Below are 22,927 nucleotides of genomic sequence, written 5' to 3'. Positions count from 1 at the left end.
GGTGTGCATAATTCGATTGTCTTTGAGCTGAGCCCTGTGGCCCTGTGGCCCTGCAGTCGTAATCACATGGATCCAATTGTCTCCCCAGTCATTAAGTCATGAAGCAGTTCAGTAATATTACCTTAGTTATTACCTTAGTCCCCCTGAGGGAGCTGGAGTCTGTTTGTGGAGAGGAGGACAAAGAGACTGTCTGGAAGAGGGATAACTGGGCCCAAAATGTGTCTTCTCCAGCAGGTGGCGTTTTTTCATTTTTTACACTCACCAAGCGAGGAGTGTATAAATGTGTTATTTTTCAAAAATGTAACCTTCATGTAACTAGGCAAGTCAGTTAAGAACAAATTCTTATCTGCAATGATGACCGACCGGGGAACAGTGGGTTATCTGCCTTGTTCATGAGATTGTGTCAAAAATATTGAATGGCTTATTTGCGACTTGTGGCTTATTTGATGGAATAGAAGTTTCATAATGATTAGGTTGTTACGAGTGTACGAATAGAAGTAGGACGCGTGACATCTTGGCAACCTTGACAAAAACGTATGAGGTGTTAAATCAGAATTGTGCTTAGTCGTCGCTAGTTACCACAGCCACAAAGTCTTAAACCCACCTATTTCTACAATGTATCTTCTTAAAATGTGATTTTAAACCTAACCCTAACCACACTGCTAACCTTATGCCTAATCCTACCCTTAAATTAAAACCAAAAAGCACATTTTTCTTCTCATGAATTTTTACAAGAGACAATTTGACTTTGTGGCTGTGGTAACTAGTGGAAACCGTTGTGACCATTGTTCACACACGTATACCCTCTCATTGGCTAGAATAGTCCCACCTGATTTTGCCTCCTCCGTACTGCCTTCCATTTTTAAATACATTTATTTTCATTGTTAGAGCGGCCACTAGTGTAGCTGGTCCATATAAGGGATCATCTGTGTTTATATGATAGGGTTGGATAAACTAGGAGAGCACCCTTTACTTTGTCTCCTGATGAAGATGCCAATGTTTCTTGACATCAAGTCATTCTTCTATACGATGACACGACGCCCTCTTCCTGCTGTGACGCCATGAACTGGTAGTGATCCTGTTCTCCCTTCCTATGGTCAGCTGGGGCCTCCTCTTTCTCCATAGTTGTATTCTGATTCTCTATTAATTCACTCTCTGTCATGGATTTAAAGGGAATTAACTTGAAAAGTGGTGTAAACTCCCTCTAGCCAATGCTTTCACCAATCCAATGTCTCGACAATATGAAGAAAATTAAGCAAGGATACACTCTAGGGAAAAGAGTCTGAATTCGTAACACAGCTTGTGTGTCAGTGCTCTCACCCGCTCATCTCGCTCTCTCTCTCCAGGTGAAGAGGTGCTTGTGCTCCCTCTCCCTGTGAATGTCTGTCACCATGGCGAAGCGTGAGACGGGCAGCACCAGCCCAGTGGTCCGGCAGATAGACAAACAGTTCCTGGTCTGCAGCATCTGTCTGGACCACTACCACAACCCTAAAGTCCTGCCCTGCCTACACACCTTCTGTGAGAAGTAAGTCTCTACCATACACCCTACACCTAACCACTATCACAACCCTAAAGTCCTGCCCTGCCTACACACCTTCTGTGAGAAGTAAGTCTCTACCATACACCCTACACCTAACCACTATCACAACCCTAAAGTCCTGCCCTGCCTACACACCTTCTGTGAGAAGTAAGTCTCTACCATACACCCTACACCTAACCACTACCACAACCCTAAAGTCCTGTCCTGCCCTGTGTATATATATGTATGTATGTATGTATGTATGTATGTATGTATGTATGTATGTATGTATGTATGTATGTATGTATGTATGTATGTATGTATGTATGTATGTATGTATGTATGTATGTATGTATGTATGTATGTATGTATGTATGTATGTATGTATGTATGTATGTATGTATGTATGTATACTATTTGTTTTAATCAAATCCACTATATTCACTGAGCTTGTCCTTTAAGCACACAGTTTGATTAAATAATTAAGACACACAAATGACTAGAGGGAGTCTGACCAGCAGTTGATTTGATTGCACTGGGCCTGGCTCAGACTTGCTGCGTGCACTGTGTTAAAAAATAGATAGAAAAGAAATAGACAGACAGTGACTGTGGGACTAGCACCCGTTGTCTCTCTCTCCTTGCTGTAGCGACCACCACAGTGTTTATCGCACTGTCCGTGTTGCTGAAGCTGCAACATAATTAGAGGCCAATTCTAACTGAAAAGTTACGTTACTGAAATCCCTCATTTGTTTAGGAAAAACATCCCCTGTTCCCTCAACCCTTGCTCTCTTTATGTGACACATGTATGCATCCCATGCATGTGACCAATAGGGCCTGACCTATAGCATATCATAATCACATCAATGAATTGGTTATAACAAACTGGGAGCACCGTTACAGCAAAATGGACGTGACAAATAAACTCGAAATGGGGTAATGTTTAGGCTACTGGTTGCTCATGAGGTAAAGGGGAAGTCAGATGTGTGGAATAAAGTTGACTAGTTGTGGAATTACATTTTTTTAATTGAACCTTTATTTAACTAGGCAAGTCTGTTAAAACTTCTTCGGGATCGGTGTCCCGTCCACGGGACGGTTGAGCTAACGTAGGCTAATACGACTAGTATGAGGTTGGAAGTAATAAGAACATTTCCCAGGACATAGACATATCTGATATTGGCAGAAAACTTACATTTTTGTTAATCTAACTGCACTGTCCAATTTACAGTAGCTATTACAGTGAACGAATACCATGCTATTAAGTCAGGATTCCTATTTGACTCAGCCATGCCTCCTTGCCCATCCAACATTTCCTCATCTCCCACCCCTTCTAATGCGACTATCCCCGATGCTTCTCCCTCTTTTTCCCCTGCCCCGCTACAAAGTTTCTCCCTGCAGGCAGTCACTGAGTCAGTGGTGCTAAAGGAGCTCCTTAAACTTGACCCCAAAAAACATCTGGGTCAGACCATTTCTTCTTTAAGGTTGCTGCCCCTATTATCGCCAAGTCTGTCTCTCCTTTCTGGGGAGCTTCCCATTGCTTGGAAGGCAGCCATGGTTCGTCCTTTATTTAAAGGGGAAGATCAAGCTGATCCTAACTGTTTTCTATTTTGCCCTGTTTATCAAAAGTGTTGGAAAAACTTGTCAATAATCAACTGACTGGCTTTCTTGATGTCTATAGTATTCTCTCGGGTATGCAATAATGAGTTGTTGAACTAGGTCAGGGCACAAGGTAATGGTTTGAGAGAGAGAATTCTTACAGCATAAAGTCATGAGAGTCAAATATGTGTTACAGCATAAAGTCATGAGAGAGTCATATGTGTTACAGCATAAAGTCAGAGAGGGTACTGGTACTGTATGCTAGGGATCTCCTTAGCAGCTTGGCTTCCCTGTGACTTAAGGTGACAGGCAGCCTCTCCAGGCCTGGTGGAGGGAGAGCAGGGTGCATTCTCCTGAGGGTGCCTCAGTACTGCTGTTTCACCCATCTCACCAGACATTCACAGGGGGAGGAGGGACCACACGCCCCTCTTCACCTGGAGAGACAGAGAGAGATGGAGGAAGAGAGGTGACCGAAGGGAGAACACAGAGGAGTTGGCACAGTCCACAGTGATGCTGCCAGCTAGCAGCTCTTTCCACCCCTGCTACCCTCACTTGACAGGAATGCCCTCATCTGCCTGAGCGAGCTCTGCTCTGCGCTCTCCATATTGCCTGACACAGCTCGCTGACGTCTGCACTGTCCTCTGCACTGTCCTCTGCACTGTCCTCTGCCCTGTCTGTTCTGTTCACATCATCTTCAGGAAAGGCTACTGGCCTACTGAGCAGGCATATTACATGCACTGCCTGTAGTAGGCTGCACTGTTATAAGATCCTTGACTTGATGCTTTGTATTGGCGCCAATTGTTGAAAGGGTTGACATTTGTCTAAATGTAATGAACCATAACCATCAACTTGACATGGTTTATAACAAGCCATCCCTGTTGTTCTCTCCTGTCTTTTCCAGATGCCTACAGAACTACATCCCCCCTCAGTCTCTGACACTATCGTGTCCAGTGTGTCGTCAGACTTCCATCCTGCCAGAGAAGGGCGTGGCCGCGCTGCAGAACAACTTCTTCATAACCAACCTGATGGAGGTGCTGCAGAGGGACCCAGAGTGTTCTCCTCCAGAGGCCTGCAGTGTGCTGGAGTCAGTCAGTGCTGCTGCCGCCTGCCAGCCACTCTCCTGCCCAAACCACGAGGGCAAGGTAGGCTTCTATTACCCCTCTACTGCCCCATCTACCCCTCTACTGCCCCTCTGCTGCAACTCTCCTGCCCCAACAAAGCGGGAAAGGTCGGCTTCAGTCTGGCATCTAATTGATGATACATTGGTGTCACTGACTGATAGTGAACACAACTGATTTTAGATCTGGAACGAGTAAGAGTACTGATCTAGGATCTGTCCATATAATCTCATTCATTATGATCTAAAAGGCTAAACGGATCCTAAATCATCACTCCTACTTTGAGTCGCTTTGTGGATATGGGCCATGGACTAGCTAAATCACATCTGACTTGAAGGAAAAAGGACTGAGGGCCGACCTTGCCAGTTTTCTATTGAAGTGAGAGTATTGTTCAGGAGTGTGGATTCACCACATTTACAAGCCCCTAAACATTGAGCAAACGTATCCATGTTTGACCTTGTCACTGTATGAACCTGCCTGGTCTATGGTGAGTCATCATGCGAGTTGAGCTGTGTGTTGCTCCCCTGCGCCCCCTGTAGGTGATGGAGTTCTACTGCGAGTCGTGTGAGACTGCCATGTGTCTGGAGTGTACTGAGGGAGAGCACAGGGAACATGTGACTGTCCCACTGAGAGATGTCTTGGAGCAACAGAAAGCAGCCCTGAAGACCCAGCTGGACGCCATACGCAACAGGTACTGGATGGAAAACCGGTCTAGACTGCTCTGCCTGTAATGAGGGACGGTCTAGACTGCTCTGCCTGTAATGAGGGACGGTCTAGACTCCTCTGCCTGTAATGAGGGACGGTCTATACTGCTCTGCCTGTAATGAGGGACGGTCTAGACCTCTCTGCCTGTAATGAGGGACGGTCTAGACTGCTCTGCCTGTAATGAGGGACGGTCTAGACTGCTCTGCCTGTAATGAGGGACGGTCTATACTGCTCTGCCTGTAATGAGGGACGGTCAACACTGCTCTGCCTGTAATGAGGGACGGTCAACACTGCTCTGCCTGTAATGAGGGACGGTCAACACTGCCCTGCCTGTAATGAGGGACGGTCTAGACTGCTCTGCCTGTAATGAGGGACGGTCTAGACTGCTCTGCCTGTAATGAGGGACGGTCTACACTGCTCTGCCTGTAATGAGGGACGGTCTAGACTGCTCTGCCTGTAATGAGGGACGGTCTAGACTGCTCTGCCTGTAATGAGGGACGGTCTAGACTGCTCTGCCTGTAATGAGGGACGGTCTATACTGCTCTGCCTGTAATGAGGGACGGTCTACACTGCTCTGCCTGTAATGAGGGGAGGGTCAACACTGCTCTGCCTGTAATGAGGGACGGTCTAGACTGCTCTGCCTGTAATGAGGGACGGTCTAGACTGCTCTGCCTGTAATGAGGGACGGTCTATACTGCTCTGCCTGTAATGAGGGACGGTCTAGACTGCTCTGCCTGTAATGAGGGACGGTCTAGACTGCTCTGCCTGTAATGAGGGACGGTCTAGACTGCTCTGCCTGTAATGAGGGACAGTCTATACTGCTCTGCCTGTAATGAGGGACGGTCAACACTGCTCTGCCTGTAATGAGGGACGGTCAACACTGCTCTGCCTGTAATGAGGGACGGTCTAGACTGCTCTGCCTGTAATGAGGGACGGTCTAGACTGCTCTGCCTGTAATGAGGGACGGTCTATACTGCTCTGCCTGTAATGAGGGACGGTCTAGACTGCTCTGCCTGTAATGAGGGACGGTCTATACTGCTCTGCCTGTAATGATGGACGGTCTATACTGCTCTGCCTGTAATGAGGGACGGTCTATACTGCTCTGCCTGTAATGAGGGACGGTCAACACTGCTCTGCCTGTAATGAGGGACGGTCTAGACTGCTCTGCCTGTAATGAGGGACGGTCTAGACTGCTCTGCCTGTAATGAGGAACGGTCTATACTGCTCTGCCTGTAATGAGGGACGGTCTAGACTGCTCTGCCTGTAATGAGGGACGGTCTATACTGCTCTGTCTGTAATGAGGGACGGTCTATACTGCTCTGCCTGTAATGAGGGACGGTCTATACTGCTCTGCCTGTAATGAGGGACGGTCTATACTGCTCTGCCTGTAATGAGGGACGGTCTACACTGCTCTGTCTGTAATGAGGGACGGTCTACACTGCTCTGTCTGTAATGAGGGACGGTCTACACTGCTCTGTCTGTAATGAGGGACGGTCTACACTGCTCTGTCTGTAATGAGGGACGGTCTATACTGCTCTGCCTGTAATGAGGGACGGTCTATACTCCTCTGCCTGTAATGAGGGACGGTCTAGACTCCTCTGCCTGTAATGAGGGACGGTCTAGACTGCTCTGCCTGTAATGAGGAACGGTCTAGACTGCTCTGCCTGTAATGAGGGACGGTCTATACTGCTCTGCCTGTAATGAGGGACGGTCTATACTGCTCTGCCTGTAATGAGGGACGGTCTACACTGCTCTGCCTGTAATGAGGGACGGTCTAGACTGCTCTGCCTGTAATGAGGGACGGTCTATACTGCTCTGCCTGTAATGAGGGACGGTCTACACTGCTCTGTCTGTAATGAGGGACGGTCTAGACTGCTCTGCCTGTAATGAGGGACGGTCTATACTGCTCTGCCTGTAATGAGGGACGGTCTACACTGCTCTGCCTGTAATGAGGGACGGTCTACACTGCTCTGCCTGTAATGAGGGACGGTCTAGACTGCTCTGCCTGTAATGAGGGACGGTCTAGACTGCTCTGCCTGTAATGAGGGACGGTATTAGGATTGTTACAGCCCTATTCTGAGTACATTGACCATGTACACACTGCATAAGTCTTGGTAAGTGCAATGATAAATGACCGGAGTGCAGTTTTCCGGTGTCTGGTTTCAGCTTCTCATGAAGATCGATAGAAATTGCATACACATTTAGTCAGTTCCTCTGTTCATGCTCGTTGGTTAGACTTGATTGGACTGTGTGAGGTAGTGACAGTATACTGTTTCCTCTTCCTGTCCCAGGCTGCCCCAGCTGAGGGCTGCTATAGAGCTGGTAGGGGAGATCTCCAAGCAGCTGACTGACAGGAAGAACGAGGCGGTGACAGAGATCAGCAGTACCTTTGAGGAGCTAGAGAGGGCGCTACACCTCAGGAAGACCACCCTCATCACTGACCTGGAGAACATCTGCTGCACCAAGCAGAAGGTATCTGCAACGGGATTAGATCTGCTGTCCCAAATGGCACCCTATGTCCTATTCAATGCACTATTTATGACCAGGGCCCATAAGGCTCTGGTCAAAAGTAGGGCACTATATAGGGAATAGGGGGTCATTTGGGACACAGTGATGGTCTATGAAGAACTACCTCTCTCTTACTTTTGTGGATGACTATCTCTCTCCTCTCTTTCTCTCTTGGTCTTACCTCTTTTTCTCCCTCTCTTCACACTCTTTTTGACTACCTACCAACCATTCTCTCTCTCCTCCTCCTCCCGGTCTCCTCTCCTCCCTGTCTCTTACTATCCCTGTCTCCTCTCCAACGATCCCTCTCTCCTCCCTGACTCTTACTATCCCTCTCTCCTCTCCAACTATTTCTCTCTCCTCTCCTCCCTGACTCTGACTATCCCTCCCTCCTCTCCTCCCTCTCTTAACATCTCTCCTCTTCTCTCTGTCTGTAGGTGCTCCAGGCCCAGCTCTCCTCTCTCCTGCAGGGTAAGGACAACATCCAGAGCTGCAGTAGTTTTACGGAGCAGGCTCTGAGCCATGGCAGTGCTACAGAGGTTCTGCTGGTCCAGAAACAGATGGGGGAGAGGGTCAGCGCCCTGGCCCGACACACCTACCCAGAACAGGTCTGTGGACACATTAGTTTGTTTGTTCGTTTCACATATATACATATACAATGATGATAAAGGCTATGTTCCCAATGGGCCCTGGTCAAAAGTGCACTACAGTATATAGAGAATAGGTTGCCATTCGGGACAAAGCCATAAGGATGCTGACGGGCCGCCCCCAGGTGGTAAGAGTAGGCAACAACATGTCTGCCACGCTGATCCTTAACACTGGGACCCCTCAGGGGTGTGTACTTAGTCCCCTCCTGTATTCCCTGTTCACCCACGACAGCTTGGCCAAACACGACTCCAACACCATCATTAAGTTTGCTGATGACACAACAGTGGTAGGCCTTATCACCAACAACCATGAGACGGCCTATAGGGAGGAGGTCAGAGAACTGGCAGTGTGGTGCCAGGACAACAACCTCTTCCTCAATGTGAGCAAGACAAAGGAGCTGATCATGGACTACAGGAAAAGGAGGGCCGAACAGGCTCCCATTAACATCGACGGGGCTGTAGTGGAGCGGGTCGAGAGTTTCAAGTTCCTTGGTGTCCACATCACCAACGAACTATCATGGTCCAAACATACCAAGACAGTCGTGAAGAGGGCACGACAAAACCTTTTCCCCATCAGGAGACTGAAAAGATTTGGCATGGATCCCCAGATCCTCAAAAGGTTCTACAGCTGCACCATCGAGAGCATCCTGACCGGTTGCATCACCTGGTACGGCAACTGCTCAACATCTGACCGTAAGGCGCTACAGAGGGTAGTGCGAATGGCCCAGTACATCACTGGGTCCAAGCTTCCTGCCATCCAGGACCTCTATAATAGGTGGTGTCAGAGGAAAGCCCATAAAATTGTCAGACTCCACTCACCCAAGTTATAGACTGTTTTCTCTGCTACCGCACGGCAAGCGGTACCGGAGCGCCAAGTCTAGGACCAAAAGCCTCCTCAACAGCTTTTACCCCCAAGCCATTAGACTTTAGTCGCCACCCCCCCCTCTTTTGTACACTGCTGCTATTCGCTGTTTGTTTGTTATCTATGCATAGTCACTTCGCCCCCACCTACATGTACAGATTACCTCAACTAGCCTGTACCCTCGCACACTGACTCGGTACCGGTGCCCCCTGTATATAGCCTTATTATTGTTATTGTGTTACTTTTTATTATTACTTTTTATTTTATTCTTCTTGGTAAATGTTTTCTTCTTGAACTGCACTGTTGGTTAAGGGCTTGTAAGTAAGCATTTCACGGTAAAGTCTACACTTGTATTCGGCGCATGTGGCAAATAAAGTTTGATTTGATAAACTTAACAAACCTACCCTTTCCCCCTCCCAGCCCCATGAGAACGGCCATCTTGACTGCCAGGTGGAGACAGAGGGTCTTCGTCGTTCTATCCAGAACCTGGGCGTGCTCATCACCACGGGAGCCATTGGCCACACCTCCGTCGCCACGGGAGAGGGACTACGCCACACCCTGGCTGGCCAGCACACCACCGTCACAGTGACGACCAAGGACAAGGACAGCGAGCTGGTGAAGACGGGCAATGCGGCGCTGCGGGCCGAGATTGTGTCGGTGGACGGGGCGGTAACCACGGAGACAGAGGTGGTGGATAATAAGAATGGGACGTATGAGGTGAGGATAACTGTACTTTGTATATGACATCGTAACTTGCAATATATGTGTTGTGTAATCTAATGTATGTAATCTATCCAATGTATGTATTGTCAAGTGTTTAACCTCTTGGGGCTAGGTGGGACGCTAGCGTGCCACCTGTGGTGCACTCCATCAACAGCAGGTGCATTTCAAGAGCGGCAAATTTGAATCCAAATAAATGTCAAAATTCAAATTTTTCAAAAATACAACTATGTTACACCATTTGAAAGATAAACATCTCCTTAATCTAACCACGTTTTACGATTTCAAAAAGGTTTTACGGCGAAAGCATAAATTTAGAGTATGTTAGGACAGTACATTTACAAGAGTTGTGTGTAATGTTTTGTCAAGTCAAAGACAGGGTCACCAAAACCATAAAACCAGCTAAAATGATACACTAACCTTTTACAATCTCCATCAGATGACACTCCTAGGACATTATGTTAGACAATGCATGCATTTTTAGTTCTATCAAGTTCATATTTATATACAAAAACAGCGTTTTACTATGGCATTGATGTTGAGGAAATCGTTTCCCTCCAATAACCGGCAGTCAAGTCAGCGTCACAAATTAAATAATTAAAATTAGAAAACATTGGTAAAATATTATATTGTCATTTAAAGAATTATAGATTTACATCTTTTGAACGCAATCAACTTGCCAGATTTAAAAATAACCTTACTGGGAAATCACACTTTGCAATAATCTGAGCACTGTGCCCAGAAAAATACGCGTTGCGATACAGACTAGACGTCATGTTGGGGAGATCTAAAATCGAAAATACTATGTAAATAATCCATTACCTTTGATTCTCTTCATCAGATGTCACTTCCAGGTATCACAGGTCCATAACGAATGTAGTTTTGTTCAAAAAAGCTCATCATTTATGTCCAAAAATCTCCGTCTCGTTAGCACATGATGTAAGCCAGCCGGACTTCTCGTCATGAACGAGGGGAAAAATATATTTCCGTTCGTTCAAACATGTCAAACGTTGTATAGCATAAATCATTAGGGCCTTTTTAACCAGAACATGAATAATATTCAAGGTGGACGAATGCATAGCCTTTTATAACGTATTGGAACGAGGGTACCCAACATGAAGTAGCGCGCCAGGTGTCTAATGGGACATCACCGTTCCATGGCTCTTGTTCGGTCAGATCTCCCTCCAGAAGACTCAAAACACTTTGTAAAGGCTGGTGACATCTAGTGGAAGCAATAGGAAGTGCCAAAATATTCCTAAACCCCTGTGTTTTTCAATGGGATAGGTTTAAAGTCAATACAACACATCAGGTATCCACTTCCTGTCAGAAAATGTCTCAGGGTTTTGCCTGCCAAATGAGTTCTGTTATACTCACAGACACCATTCAAACAGTTTTGGAAACTTTAGAGTGTTTTCTATCCATATATAATAAGTATATGCATATTCTAGTTACTGGGTAGGATTAGTAACCAGATTAAATCGGGTACATTTTTTTTATCCAGACGTGCAAATGCTGCCCCCTAGACCCAACAGGTTAATGTACAGTGTTTATTTTGTATGCAGCTGTACTGTCTGTCTAAGACTTTATTCCCCTGGAGGTGCCTGATAAGGGTCTGTTCCAAAATATTCTGCAGGTGGGCTATACCATGCGCTCTGAGGGGGAGTTCTCCTTCTCTCTCCTCCTGTACGACCAGCCGGTCAGGGGCAGTCCGTTCCGGCTGCGTGCGGTCAAGCCCTCGGATGTCCTGCAATCTCCAGACGATGTGAAGAGGAGGGTGAAGAGTCCTAGTGGGACGGGGGGCCACATCAGACAGAAGGCTGTGAGGAGACCCTCCAGTATGTACAGCACCACCAAGAAGAAGGAGAACCCCATCGAGGATGAACTCATCTACAGAGTCGGTAGGTGCAGATCATAGAGACATGTAATACCTATTAATATTAGTTTAACTATGTGGTACAGCTGCTTATATTTACATTTGAGTCATTTAGGTGATTATCTTATCCTATGACTTGAAAGTGGATTTAACTAAAGTAGCTAAAACAATCACAAGTCACGATGGCAAATTACAAGTAAAAACATTTTCAAAAACAGCTTTCTTTGCTACTGTCTTTGATAATCAGTTTAAAATCTTGCATGGTACAAAACAGGCCATGGGGAAAAGAAGGGAATACTACACATTGGTTCAATGCTCCCATAGTTTTTTTAAGCAGTGTTACTGATGAAGACATTAACATTTGACTTGTTGTTTTACGCTCGTATCCAGAGGCAGTGCATGCAACTGAAGTAGGTACAATAAGACTAAAGTAAGACAACCACATATAGTGATCAAGTTGGATAATAGTTATCTTAGTTTTCTCAGTGCAGGCTGCAGGGTACAGACAATTCTGTGGAAAAAGTAGGAAAATACTCACAATTTGTTTCACTGCTCTCAGCCATCTTACTGATGAAGATCTTTTGAGGTCTCTGTGATAACTCGTGACTCTGCTATTTAGCCCTTGTTTCCATGGACACTGAGACTGTTCTTACTGGATGTGTGATGGTTTGACTCAGTGATCTTACTGGATGTGTGATGGTTTGACTCAGTTTTCTTATTAGATGTGTGATGGTTTGACTCAGTGATCTTACTGGATGTGTGATGGTTTGACTCAGTGATCTTACTGGATGTGTGATGGTTTGACTCAGTGATCTTACTGGATGTGTGATGGTTTCACTCAGTGATCTTACTGAATGTGTGATGGTTTGACTCAGTGATCTTACTGGATGTGTGATGGTTTCACTCAGTGATCTTACTGAATGTGTGATGGTTTGACTCAGTGATCTTACTGAATGTGTGATGGTTTGACTCAGTGATCTTACTGAATGTGTGATGGTTTCACTCAGTTTTCTTACTGGATGTGTGATGGTTTGACTCAGTGATCTTACTGGATGTGTGATGGTTTGACTCAGTGATCTTACTGAATGTGTGATGGTTTGACTCAGTGATCTTACTGAATGTGTGATGGTTTGACTCAGTGATCTTACTGAATGTGTGATGGTTTGACTCAGTGATCTTACTGAATGTGTGATGGTTTGACTCAGTGATCTTACTGGATGTGTGATGGTTTGACTCAGTGATCTTACTGGATGTGTGATGGTTTGACTCAGTGATCTTACTGAATGTGTGATGGTTTGACTCAGTGATCTTACTGGATGTGTGATGGTTTGACTCAGTTTTCTTATTAGATGTGTGATGGTTTGACTCAGTGATCTTACTTAATGTGTGATGGTTTGACTCAGTGATCTTACTGGATGTGTGATGGTTTGACTCAGTGATCTTACTGGATGTGTGATGGTTTGACTCAGTGATCTTACTGGATGTGTGATGGTTTGACTCAGTGATCTTACTGGATGTGTGATGGTTTGACTCAGTTTTCTTACTGGATGTGTGATGGTTTGACTCAGTGATCTTACTGAATGTGTGATGGTTTGACTCAGTGATCTTACTGGATGTGTGATGGTTTGACTCAGTGATCTTACTGAATGTGTGATGGTTTGACTCAGTGATCTTATTAGATGTGTGATGGTTTGACTCAGTGATCTTACTGGATGTGTGATGGTTTGACTCCGTTTTCTTACTGGATGTGTGTATTTGACAGGAACCAGAGGGAGAGATAAAGCAGAGTTTACAAACCTCCAGGGAATCTCCACCTCCAGCAACGGACGCATCGTAGTGGCTGACAGCAACAACCAGTGTATACAGGTGAGACTACAACCATACAACCAGTGTATACAGGTGAGACTACAACCATACAACCAGTGTATACAGCTGAGACTACAACCATACAACCAGTGTATACAGGTGAGACTACAACCATACAACCAGTGTATACAGGTGAGACTACAACCATACAACCAGTGTATACAGGTGAGACTACAACCATACAACCAGTGTATACAGGTGAGACTACAACCATACAACCAGTGTATACAGGTGAGACTACAACCATACAACCAGTGTATACAGGTGAGACTACAACCATACAACCAGTGTATACAGCTGAGACTACAACCATACAACCAGTGTATACAGCTGAGACTACAACCATACAACCAGTGTATACAGGTGAGACTACAACCATACAACCAGTGTATACAGCGGAGACTACAACCATACAACCAGTGTATACAGCTGAGACTACAACCATACAACCAGTGTATACAGCTGAGACTACAACCATACAACCAGTGTATACAGCTGAGACTACAACCAGTGTATACAGGTGAGACTACAACCATACAACCAGTGTATACAGGTGAGACTACAACCAGTGTATACAGCTGAGACTACAACCATACAACCAGTGTATACAGGTGAGACTACAACCAGTGTATACAGCTGAGACTACAACCATACAACCAGTGTATACAGCTGAGACTACAACCATACAACCAGTGTATACAGCTGAGACTACAACCATACAACCAGTGTATACAGCTGAGACTACAACCATACAACCAGTGTATACAGCTGAGACTACAACCATACAACCAGTGTATACAGCTGAGACTACAACCATACAACCAGTGTATACAGGTGAGACTACAACCATACAACCAGTGTATACAGGTGAGACTACAACCAGTGTATACAGGTGAGACTACAACCATACAACCAGTGTATACAGGTGAGACTACAACCATACAACTAGTGTATACAGGTGAGACTACAACCATACAACCAGTGTATACAGGTGAGACTACAACCAGTGTATACAGGTGAGACTACAACCATACAACCAGTGTATACAGGTGAGACTACAACCAGTGTATACAGGTGAGACTACAACCAGTGTATACAGGTGAGACTACAACCATACAACCAGTGTATACAGGTGAGACTACAACCATACAACCAGTGTATACAGGTGAGACTACAACCAGTGTATACAGGTGAGACTACAACTATACAACCAGTGTATACAGGTGAGACTACAACCATACAACTAGTGTATACAGGTGAGACTACAACCAGTGTATACAGGTGAGACTACAACCAGTGTATACAGGTGAGACTACAACCATACAACCAGTGTATACAGGTGAGACTACAACCATACAACTAGTGTATACAGGTGAGACTACAACCATACAACCAGTGTATACAGCTGAGACTACAACCATACAATCAGTGTATACAGGTGAGACTACAACCATACAACCAGTGTATACAGGTGAGACTACAACCATACAACCAGTGTATACAGGTGAGACTACAACCATACAACCAGTGTATACAGCTGAGACTACAACCATACAACCAGTGTATACAGCTGAGACTACAACTATACAACCAGTGTATACAGCTGAGACTACAACTATACAACCAGTGTATACAGCTGAGACTACAACCATACAACCAGTGTATACAGGTGAGACTACAACCATACAACCAGTGTATACAGGTGAGACTACAACCATACAACCAGTGTATACAGGTGAGACTACAACCAGTGTATACAGCTGAGACTACAACCAGTGTATACAGCTGAGACTACAACCAGTGTATACAGCTGAGACTACAACCAGTGTATACAGCTGAGACTACAACCAGTGTATACAGCTGAGACTACAACCAGTGTATACAGCTGAGACTACAACCAGTGTATACAGCTGAGACTACAACCAGTGTATACAGCTGAGACTACAACCAGTGTATACAGCTGAGACTACAACCATACAACCAGTGTATACAGGTGAGACTACAACCATACAACCAGTGTATACAGGTGAGACTACAACCAGTGTATACAGGTGAGACTACAACCAGTGTATACAGGTGAGACTACAACCAGTGTATACAGGTGAGACTACAACCATACAACCAGTTGAGACTGGTGTTTTGCGGGTACTATTTAATGAAGCTGCCAGTTGAGGACTTGTGAGGAGTCTGTTTCTCAAACTAGACACTCTAATGTACTTGTCCTCTTGCTCAGTTGTGCACCGGGGCCTCCCACTCCTCTTTCTATTCTGGTTAGGGCCAGTTTGCACTGTTCTGTGAACATGTAGTACACTGCGTTGTACGAGATCTTCAGTTTCTTGGCAATTTCTCGCATGGAATAGCCTTCATTTTTCAGAACAAGAATAGACTGACGATTTTCAGAAGAAAGTTATTTGTTTCTGGCCATTTTGAGCCTGTAATCGAACCCACAAATGCTGATGCTCCAGATACTCAACTAGTCTAAAGAAGGACAGTTTTATTGCTATTGTAAACTTGGATTAGCTAACACAATGTGCCATTGGAACACAGGAGTGATGGTGGTTGCTGATAATGGGCCTCTGTATGCCTATGTAGATATTCCATAAAAAAATAAGCAATTTCCATCTACAATAGTCATTTACAACACCAACAATGTCTACACTGTAAAAATGGTGCTTTTCTTTCAAAAACAAGAACATTCCGAAGTGACTCCAAACTTTTGAACGGTAGTGTAAGTATCAAAAGTAAATGTAATTGCTAAAATATACTTAAGTATCAAAAGTAAAAGAAGGTATAAATAATTTCAAATTCCTTATATTAAGTAAACCAGGGCACATATATATATTTTTTAATTTACGGATAGCCAGGGGCACACCAACATTCAGACATCATTTACAAATGAAGCATTTGTGTTTCGTGAGTTTGCAAGATCAGAGGCAGTAGGGAAGGCCAGGGATGTTCTCTTGATTCTCTTGTGTTAATTAGACCATTTTCCTGTCCTGCCTCAGCATTCAAAATGTAATGAGTACTTTTGGGTGTCAGGGAAAATGTATGGAGTAAAAAGTCATTCATTCATCATTTTCTTTGGGAATGTAGTAAAAGTAAAAGTTTGGGAATGTAGTAAAAGTAAATGTTGTAAAAGTTTAGGAATTTAGTAAAAGTAAAGGTAGTAAAAGTTTGGGAATGTAGTAAAAGTAAAAGTTTGGGAATGTAGTAAAAGTAAAAGTTTGGGAATGTAGTAAAAGTAAATGTAGTAAAAGTTGTCAAAAATATAAATAATAAAGTAATGTACAGATTCCCCAAAAAACAACTTGAGTAGTACTTTAAAGTATTTTTACTTAAGTACTTTACACCACTGCATACAACCTGTGAGAGAAAGGTAACCATGTGTATAGTGATAGCATGCAGAGTGGGATGAGTGTACTAAATTCATTGTTGCAAAGCAGAAAAGGTATTAGGTTATGGTAGTTTCAATCAGAGTATCACAGGTCAAGCACATATTTCAAGGCAAATCTCAAATTCCACCCTATTCCTTATTGTCCCTTAAGAAAAAGGTTATTTCAAATCCAAATCTGTTTGAGTGTTGTTGTGGTATTATTCTCCAGGTGTTCTCCAACGATGGGGCATTCAAGCTGAGGTTTGGGGTCAGGGGTCGGTCGCCGGGGCAACTGCAGCGCCCCACGGGGGTCACCGTGGATATGAACGGTGACATCATTGTGGCCGACTACGACAACCGCTGGGTCAGCATCTTCTCCTCCGACGGGAAGTTCAAGGTGAGAGGTCATGAGGATACTCTAGGAGACTGGTCCTGAGAAAGACCTCGAGCTGAAACATCAACGTTAAACAGTCTACTATATCCCCTCTCCTTGTATGTTCTATACGTACCGGGTGCACTGAGCTTTCCCATAGCTGCCCCTTTGATTTGCACGTCAGATAAGACTCATCACAATTCACATCTTTCCCTCTCCATTAGAGGTCGACCGATTATGATTTTTCAACGCCGATACCGATTATTGGAGGGCCAAAAAACCCGATGCCGATTAATCGTCCGATTGTTGTTGTTTTTTATTTGTAATAATGACAATTACAACAATACTGAATGAACACTTAACTTAATATACTGCTCAAAAAAATAAAGGGAACACTTAAACAACACAATGTAACTCCAAGTCAATCACACTTCTGTGAAATCAAACTGTCCACTTAGGAAGCAACACTGATTGACAATAAATTTCACATGCTGTTGTGCAAATGGAATAGACAACAGATGGAAATTATAGGCAATAAGCAAGACACCCACAATAAAGGAGTGGTTCTGCAGGTGGAGACCACAGACCACTTCTCAGTTCCTATGCTTCCTGGCTGATGTTTTGGTCACTTTTGAATGCTGGCGGTGCTTTCACTCTAGTGGTAGCATGAGACGGAGTCTACAACCCACACAAGTGGCTCAGGTAGTGCAGCTCATCCAGGATGGCACATCAATGCGACTTGTGGCAAAAAGGTTTGCTGTGTCTGTCAGCGTAGTGTCCAGAGCATGGAGGCGCTACCAGGAGACAGGCCAGTACATCAGGAGACGTGGAGGAGGCCGTAGGAGGGCAACAACCCAGCAGCAGGACCGCTACCTCCGCCTTTGTGCAAGGAGGAGCACTGCCAGAGCCCTGCAAAATGACCTCCAGCAGGCCACAAATGTGCATGTGTCTGCTCAAACGGTCAGAAACAGACTCCATGAGGGTGGTATGAGGGCCCGACGTCCACAGGTGGGGGTTGTGCTTACAGCCCAACACCGTGCAGGACGTTTGGCATTTGCCAGAGAACACCAAGATTGGCAAATTCGCCACTGGCGCCCTGTGGTCTTCACAGATGAAAGCAGGTTCACACTGAGCACGTGACAGACGTGACAGAGTCTGGAGAAGCCGTGGAGAACGTTCTGCTGCCTGCAACATCCTCCAGCATGACCGGTTTGGCGGTGGGTCAGTCATGGTGTGGGGTGGCATGTCTTTGGGGGTCGCACAGCCCTCCATGTGCTCAGCAGAGGTAGCCTGACTGCCATTAGGTACCGAGATGAGATCCTCAGACCCCTTGTGAGACCATATGCTGGTGCGGTTGGCCCTGGGTTCCTCCTAATGCAAGACAATGCTAGACCTCATGTGGCTGGAGTGTGTCAGCAGTTCCTGCAAGAGGAAGGCATTGATGCTATGGACTGGCCCGCCCGTTCCCCAGACCTGAATCCAATTGAGAACATCTGGGACATCATGTCTCGCTCCATCCACCAACGCCACGTTGCACCACAGACTGTCCAGGAGTTGGCGGATGCTTTGGTCCAGGTCTGGGAGGAGATCCCTCAGGAGACCATCCGCCACCTCATCAGGAGCATGCCCAGGCGTTGTAGGGAGGTCATACAGGCACGTGGAGGCCACACACACTACTGAGCCTCATTTTGACTTGTTTTAAGGACATTACATCAAAGTTGGATCAGCCTGTAGTGTGGTTTTCCACTTTAATTTTGAGTGTGACTCCAAATCCATACCTCCATGGGTTGATAAATTGGATTTCCATTGATTATTTTTGTGTGATTTTTGTCGTCAGCACATTCAACTATGTAAAGAAAAAAGTATTTAATAAGATTATTTCTTTCATTCAGATCTAGGATGTGTTGTTTAAGTGTTCCCTTTATTTTTTTGAGCAGTGTATAATACATCAATAAAATCAATTTAGCCTCAAATAAATAATGAAACATATTCAATTTGATTTAAATAATGCAAAAACAAAGTGTTGGAGAAGAAAGTAAAAGTGCAATATGTGCCATGTAAAAAAGCTAACGTTTAAGTTCCTTGCTCAGAACATGAGAACATATGAAAGCTGGTGGTTCCTTTTAACATGAGTCTTCAATATTCCCAGGTAAGATGTTTTAGGTTGTAGTTATTATAGGAATTATAGGACTATTTCTCTCTATACGATTTGTATTTCATATACCTTTGACTATTGGATGTTCTTATAGGCACTTTAGTATTGCCAGTGTAACACTATAGCTTCCGTCCCTCTCCTCGCTCCTACCTGGGCTCGAACCAGGAACACATCGACAACAGCCACCCTCGAAGCAGCGTTACCCATGCAGAGCAAGGGGAACAACCACTCCCAAGTCTCAGAGCGAGTGACGTTTGAAACACTATTAGCGCGCACCCGGCTAACTAGCTAGCCATTTCACATCGGTTACACCAGCCTAATCTCGGGAGTTGATAGGCTTGAAGTCATAAACAGCACAATGCATTGCGAAGGGCTGCTGGCAAAACGCACGAAAGTGCTATTTTGAATGAATGCTTACGAGCCTGCTGCTGCCTACCATCGCTCAGTCAGACTGCTCTATCAAATTATAGACTTAATTATAACATAATAACACACAGAAACACGAGCCTTAGGTCATTAATATGGTCGAATCCGGAAACTATCATCTCGAAAACAAAACGTTATTCCTGTTACATTGCACAACCTTCAGTGTTATGTCATAATTACGTAAAATTCTGACAAATTACCCAAAGTGTTGCATATACCCTGACTGCGTGCAATGAACGCAAAATGACACAATTTCACCTGGTTAATATTGCCTGCTAACCTGGATTTCATTTAGCTAAATATGCAGGTTTAAAAATATATACTTCTGTGTATTGATTTTAAGAAAGGCATTGATGTTTATGGTTAGGTACAGTCGTGCAACGATTGTGCTTTTTTCGCAAATGCGCTTTTGTTAAATCATCCCCGTTTGGCGAAGTCGGCTGTCTTTGTCAGGAAGAAATAGTCTTCACAGTTTGCAACGAGCCAGGCGGCCCAAACTGCTGCATATACCCTGACTGTTTGCAAGAGAAGTGACACATTTTCCCTAGTTAAAAGAAATTCATTGCTAAGGCAATATTAACTAAATATGCAGGTTTAAAAATATATACTTGTGTATTGATTTTAAGAAAGGCATTTATGTTTATGGTTGGAGCAACGTGTACCTAAGCGATTATATGCAACACAGGACAGGCTAGATAAACTAGTAATATCATCAACCATGTGTAGTTAACTAGTGATTATGATTGATTGATTGTTTTTTATAAGATAAGTTTAATGCTAGCTAGCAACTTACCTTGGCTTCTTACTGCATTCGCGTAACCTCGTGGAGTGCAATGTAAAGCAAGTGGTTAGAGCGTTGGACTAGTTAACCGTAAGGTTGCAGGATTGAATCCCTGAGCTGACAAGGTAAAAATCTGTCGTTCGGCCACTGAACAAGGCAGTTAACCCACCGTTCCTAGGCCGTTATTGAAAATAAGAATGTGTTCTTAACTGACTTGCCTAGTTAAATAAAGGTAAAAAATAAATAAAAATGAAATGGGCAAAATCGGCGTTCAAAAATACCGATTTCCGATTGTTATGAAAACTTGAAATCGGCCCTAATTAATCGGCCATTCCGATTAATCGGTCGACCTCTACTCTCCATCCCTCTGACCTTCCATTCTTTCCCTCTCTCCCTGACAGAGTAAGATTGGGGCGGGTCGTCTGATGGGCCCTAAAGGAGTGGCGGTGGACAGGAACGGACACATCATCACCGTGGATAACAAGGCCTGCTGCGTGTTTATCTTCCAGGCCAATGGGAAGCTAGTCACTAAGTTTGGAGCCAGGGGGACATCAGACAGACAGTTCACAGGTAGGGGAGACACTCCTTGCATGATCTATCTATGGGTTTGCAGTTTTGGGACTTATTCCACTGTTTGTCACTATTTTTGGAACAATTCCTGTTCTATTGTAGTCTCCTTTCTGCTTTTAACTCTTTGGTCAGTGTGATTCTCTTCCATTTCTATAACCCTCCAATGATATGGCTTCACTAGCTCCATGGGGAAACCTGTCACTCATTTCAATCTCGTTTCCATCTCATCTCTGACTTTGACCTTTTATTGTTTCTTTTTTAGAAAAAAGTGGTACAAACATTTCACTGGAACCCAAGCTGAGTAAATCTGGCCCTGCGTTCAGTAAGTATTGATGTATGGTATAGCAGTCTCTTCATAATACAACTGTCCATTGCCGTGTCTTACATTGTACATTACTTGGTGTTTCCTCTACTGCACTGTTATGTTGATGACTCATCCTCTCTCCTCCTCCTCTCTTCCCTCTCCCTGTCTCTTCCTCTATCCCTTCCTTCCTCCCCTTCCCTACCCTAGGTCCCCACTTTGTGGCGATCAACAACAAAAATGAGATTGTGGTAACAGACTTCCACAACCATTCAGTGAAGGTACGTCTCACTATTCTCTCTTTCTCTGTGTGTGTGTGTGTGTGTGTGTGTGTGTGTGTGTGTGTGTGTGTGTGTGTGTGTGTGTGTGTGTGTGTGTGTGTGTGTGTGTGTGTGTGTGTGTGTGTGTGTGTGTGTGTGTTACTGTAGTCATATCAGGTAGGTTTAAAATGCCTTGACTTCAGGCCTTGAGCATTCTGTGGTTGCAGCTTTGTGTCACTCCCTCACTGCCATCCTGTAGTTACTGTACGTCACTGTGCCACAGGAAAATGTCCCACTCCCACTGTTGGCTATCTGATGTCAGTTTGAATCATTTCAAATGAAGGGAATAGAAATCCCCAAACTCTGTTATGTTAACTGTTGGATGTGCGTAGTAGACTACCTCTGACCAGTGTAGGTTAGGGTTGTGGTTTAAGGTTGGGCTTGAGGTTAGAGTTAAGGTTGAACCTGGATGTGGACATGAAGCTAGGGTTGAGTTTAGAGTGATGTTTGAACCTGGATGTGAACATGAAGCTAGGTTTGAGGTTGAGGTTAGAGTTGAACCTGGATGTGGACATGAAGCTAGAGTTGAGGTTAGAGTTGAACCTGGATGTGGACATGAAGCTAGAGTTGAGGTTCAGGTTAGAGTTGAACCTGGATGTGGACATGAAGCTAGAGTTGAGGTTCAGGTTAGAGTTGAACCTGGATGTGGACATGAAGCTAGGGTTGAGGTTCAGGTTAGAGTTGAACCTGGATGTGGACATAAAGCTAGGGTTGAGGTTAGAGTTGAACCTGGATGTGGACATGAAGCTAGGGTTGCGGTTCAGGTTAGAGTTGAACCTGGATGTGGACATGAAACTAGGGTTGAGGTTCAGGTTAGAGTTGAACCTGGATGTGGACATGAAGCTAGGGTTCAGGTTAGAGTTGAACCTGGATGTGGACATGAAGCTAGGGTTGAGGTTCAGGTTAGAGTTGAACCTGGATGTGGACATGAAGCTAGGGTTGAGGTTAGGACACACTACTTCTGAACAGTTTGAATTCCTTCCCTAATAGGTGTACAGTGCAGACGGGGAGTTCCTGTTTAAGTTTGGTTCCCATGGCGAGGGGAACGGACAGTTCAACGCCCCGACAGGCGTTGCCGTGGACGCCAACGGGAACATCATCGTTGCCGACTGGGGGAACAGCAGAATACAGGTCAGTTAATGATGATCTTGATGGCAAGATTAACAAGCAGCATTAGTCCTTATATTTTATTTACTCTTCCGAGTTAGATCAGAAATAAT

General features: G+C 44.7%; 1 protein-coding gene across 4 annotated transcripts in view; it reads left to right on the top strand.

The window, feature by feature from the left end:
- The window catches only part of LOC106612871 (tripartite motif-containing protein 3), a 42,629-nt gene that overhangs the window by 17,284 nt on the left and 2,418 nt on the right, over nucleotides 1–22,927 (top strand). For 3 of the 4 annotated variants that reach the window (XM_045724527.1, XM_045724528.1, XM_045724529.1), the window contains 13 exons: nucleotides 1,347–1,525; nucleotides 4,014–4,254; nucleotides 4,770–4,921; nucleotides 7,227–7,407; nucleotides 7,878–8,048; nucleotides 9,370–9,666; nucleotides 11,303–11,567; nucleotides 13,305–13,408; nucleotides 17,011–17,178; nucleotides 20,918–21,086; nucleotides 21,349–21,408; nucleotides 21,598–21,668; nucleotides 22,698–22,838. In XM_045724527.1, coding sequence (XP_045580483.1) covers nucleotides 1,380–1,525; nucleotides 4,014–4,254; nucleotides 4,770–4,921; nucleotides 7,227–7,407; nucleotides 7,878–8,048; nucleotides 9,370–9,666; nucleotides 11,303–11,567; nucleotides 13,305–13,408; nucleotides 17,011–17,178; nucleotides 20,918–21,086; nucleotides 21,349–21,408; nucleotides 21,598–21,668; nucleotides 22,698–22,838 — 2,166 coding nt within the window. In that variant the 5' untranslated portion in view covers nucleotides 1,347–1,379. Of the gene's footprint in view, nucleotides 1–1,346; nucleotides 1,526–1,623; nucleotides 1,688–4,013; nucleotides 4,255–4,769; nucleotides 4,922–7,226; nucleotides 7,408–7,877; nucleotides 8,049–9,369; nucleotides 9,667–11,302; nucleotides 11,568–13,304; nucleotides 13,409–17,010; nucleotides 17,179–20,917; nucleotides 21,087–21,348; nucleotides 21,409–21,597; nucleotides 21,669–22,697; nucleotides 22,839–22,927 lie in introns of those variants that run through there. The other variant, XM_045724530.1, reaches the window with a different exon arrangement.

Source organism: Salmo salar, chromosome ssa09 (genome assembly GCF_905237065.1).
Source record: "Salmo salar chromosome ssa09, Ssal_v3.1, whole genome shotgun sequence".
Classification (NCBI taxonomy): domain Eukaryota; kingdom Metazoa; phylum Chordata; class Actinopteri; order Salmoniformes; family Salmonidae; genus Salmo; species Salmo salar.
Note: the sequence above shows the minus strand (reverse complement) of the source record. Positions and strands in the feature narration are given on the sequence as shown.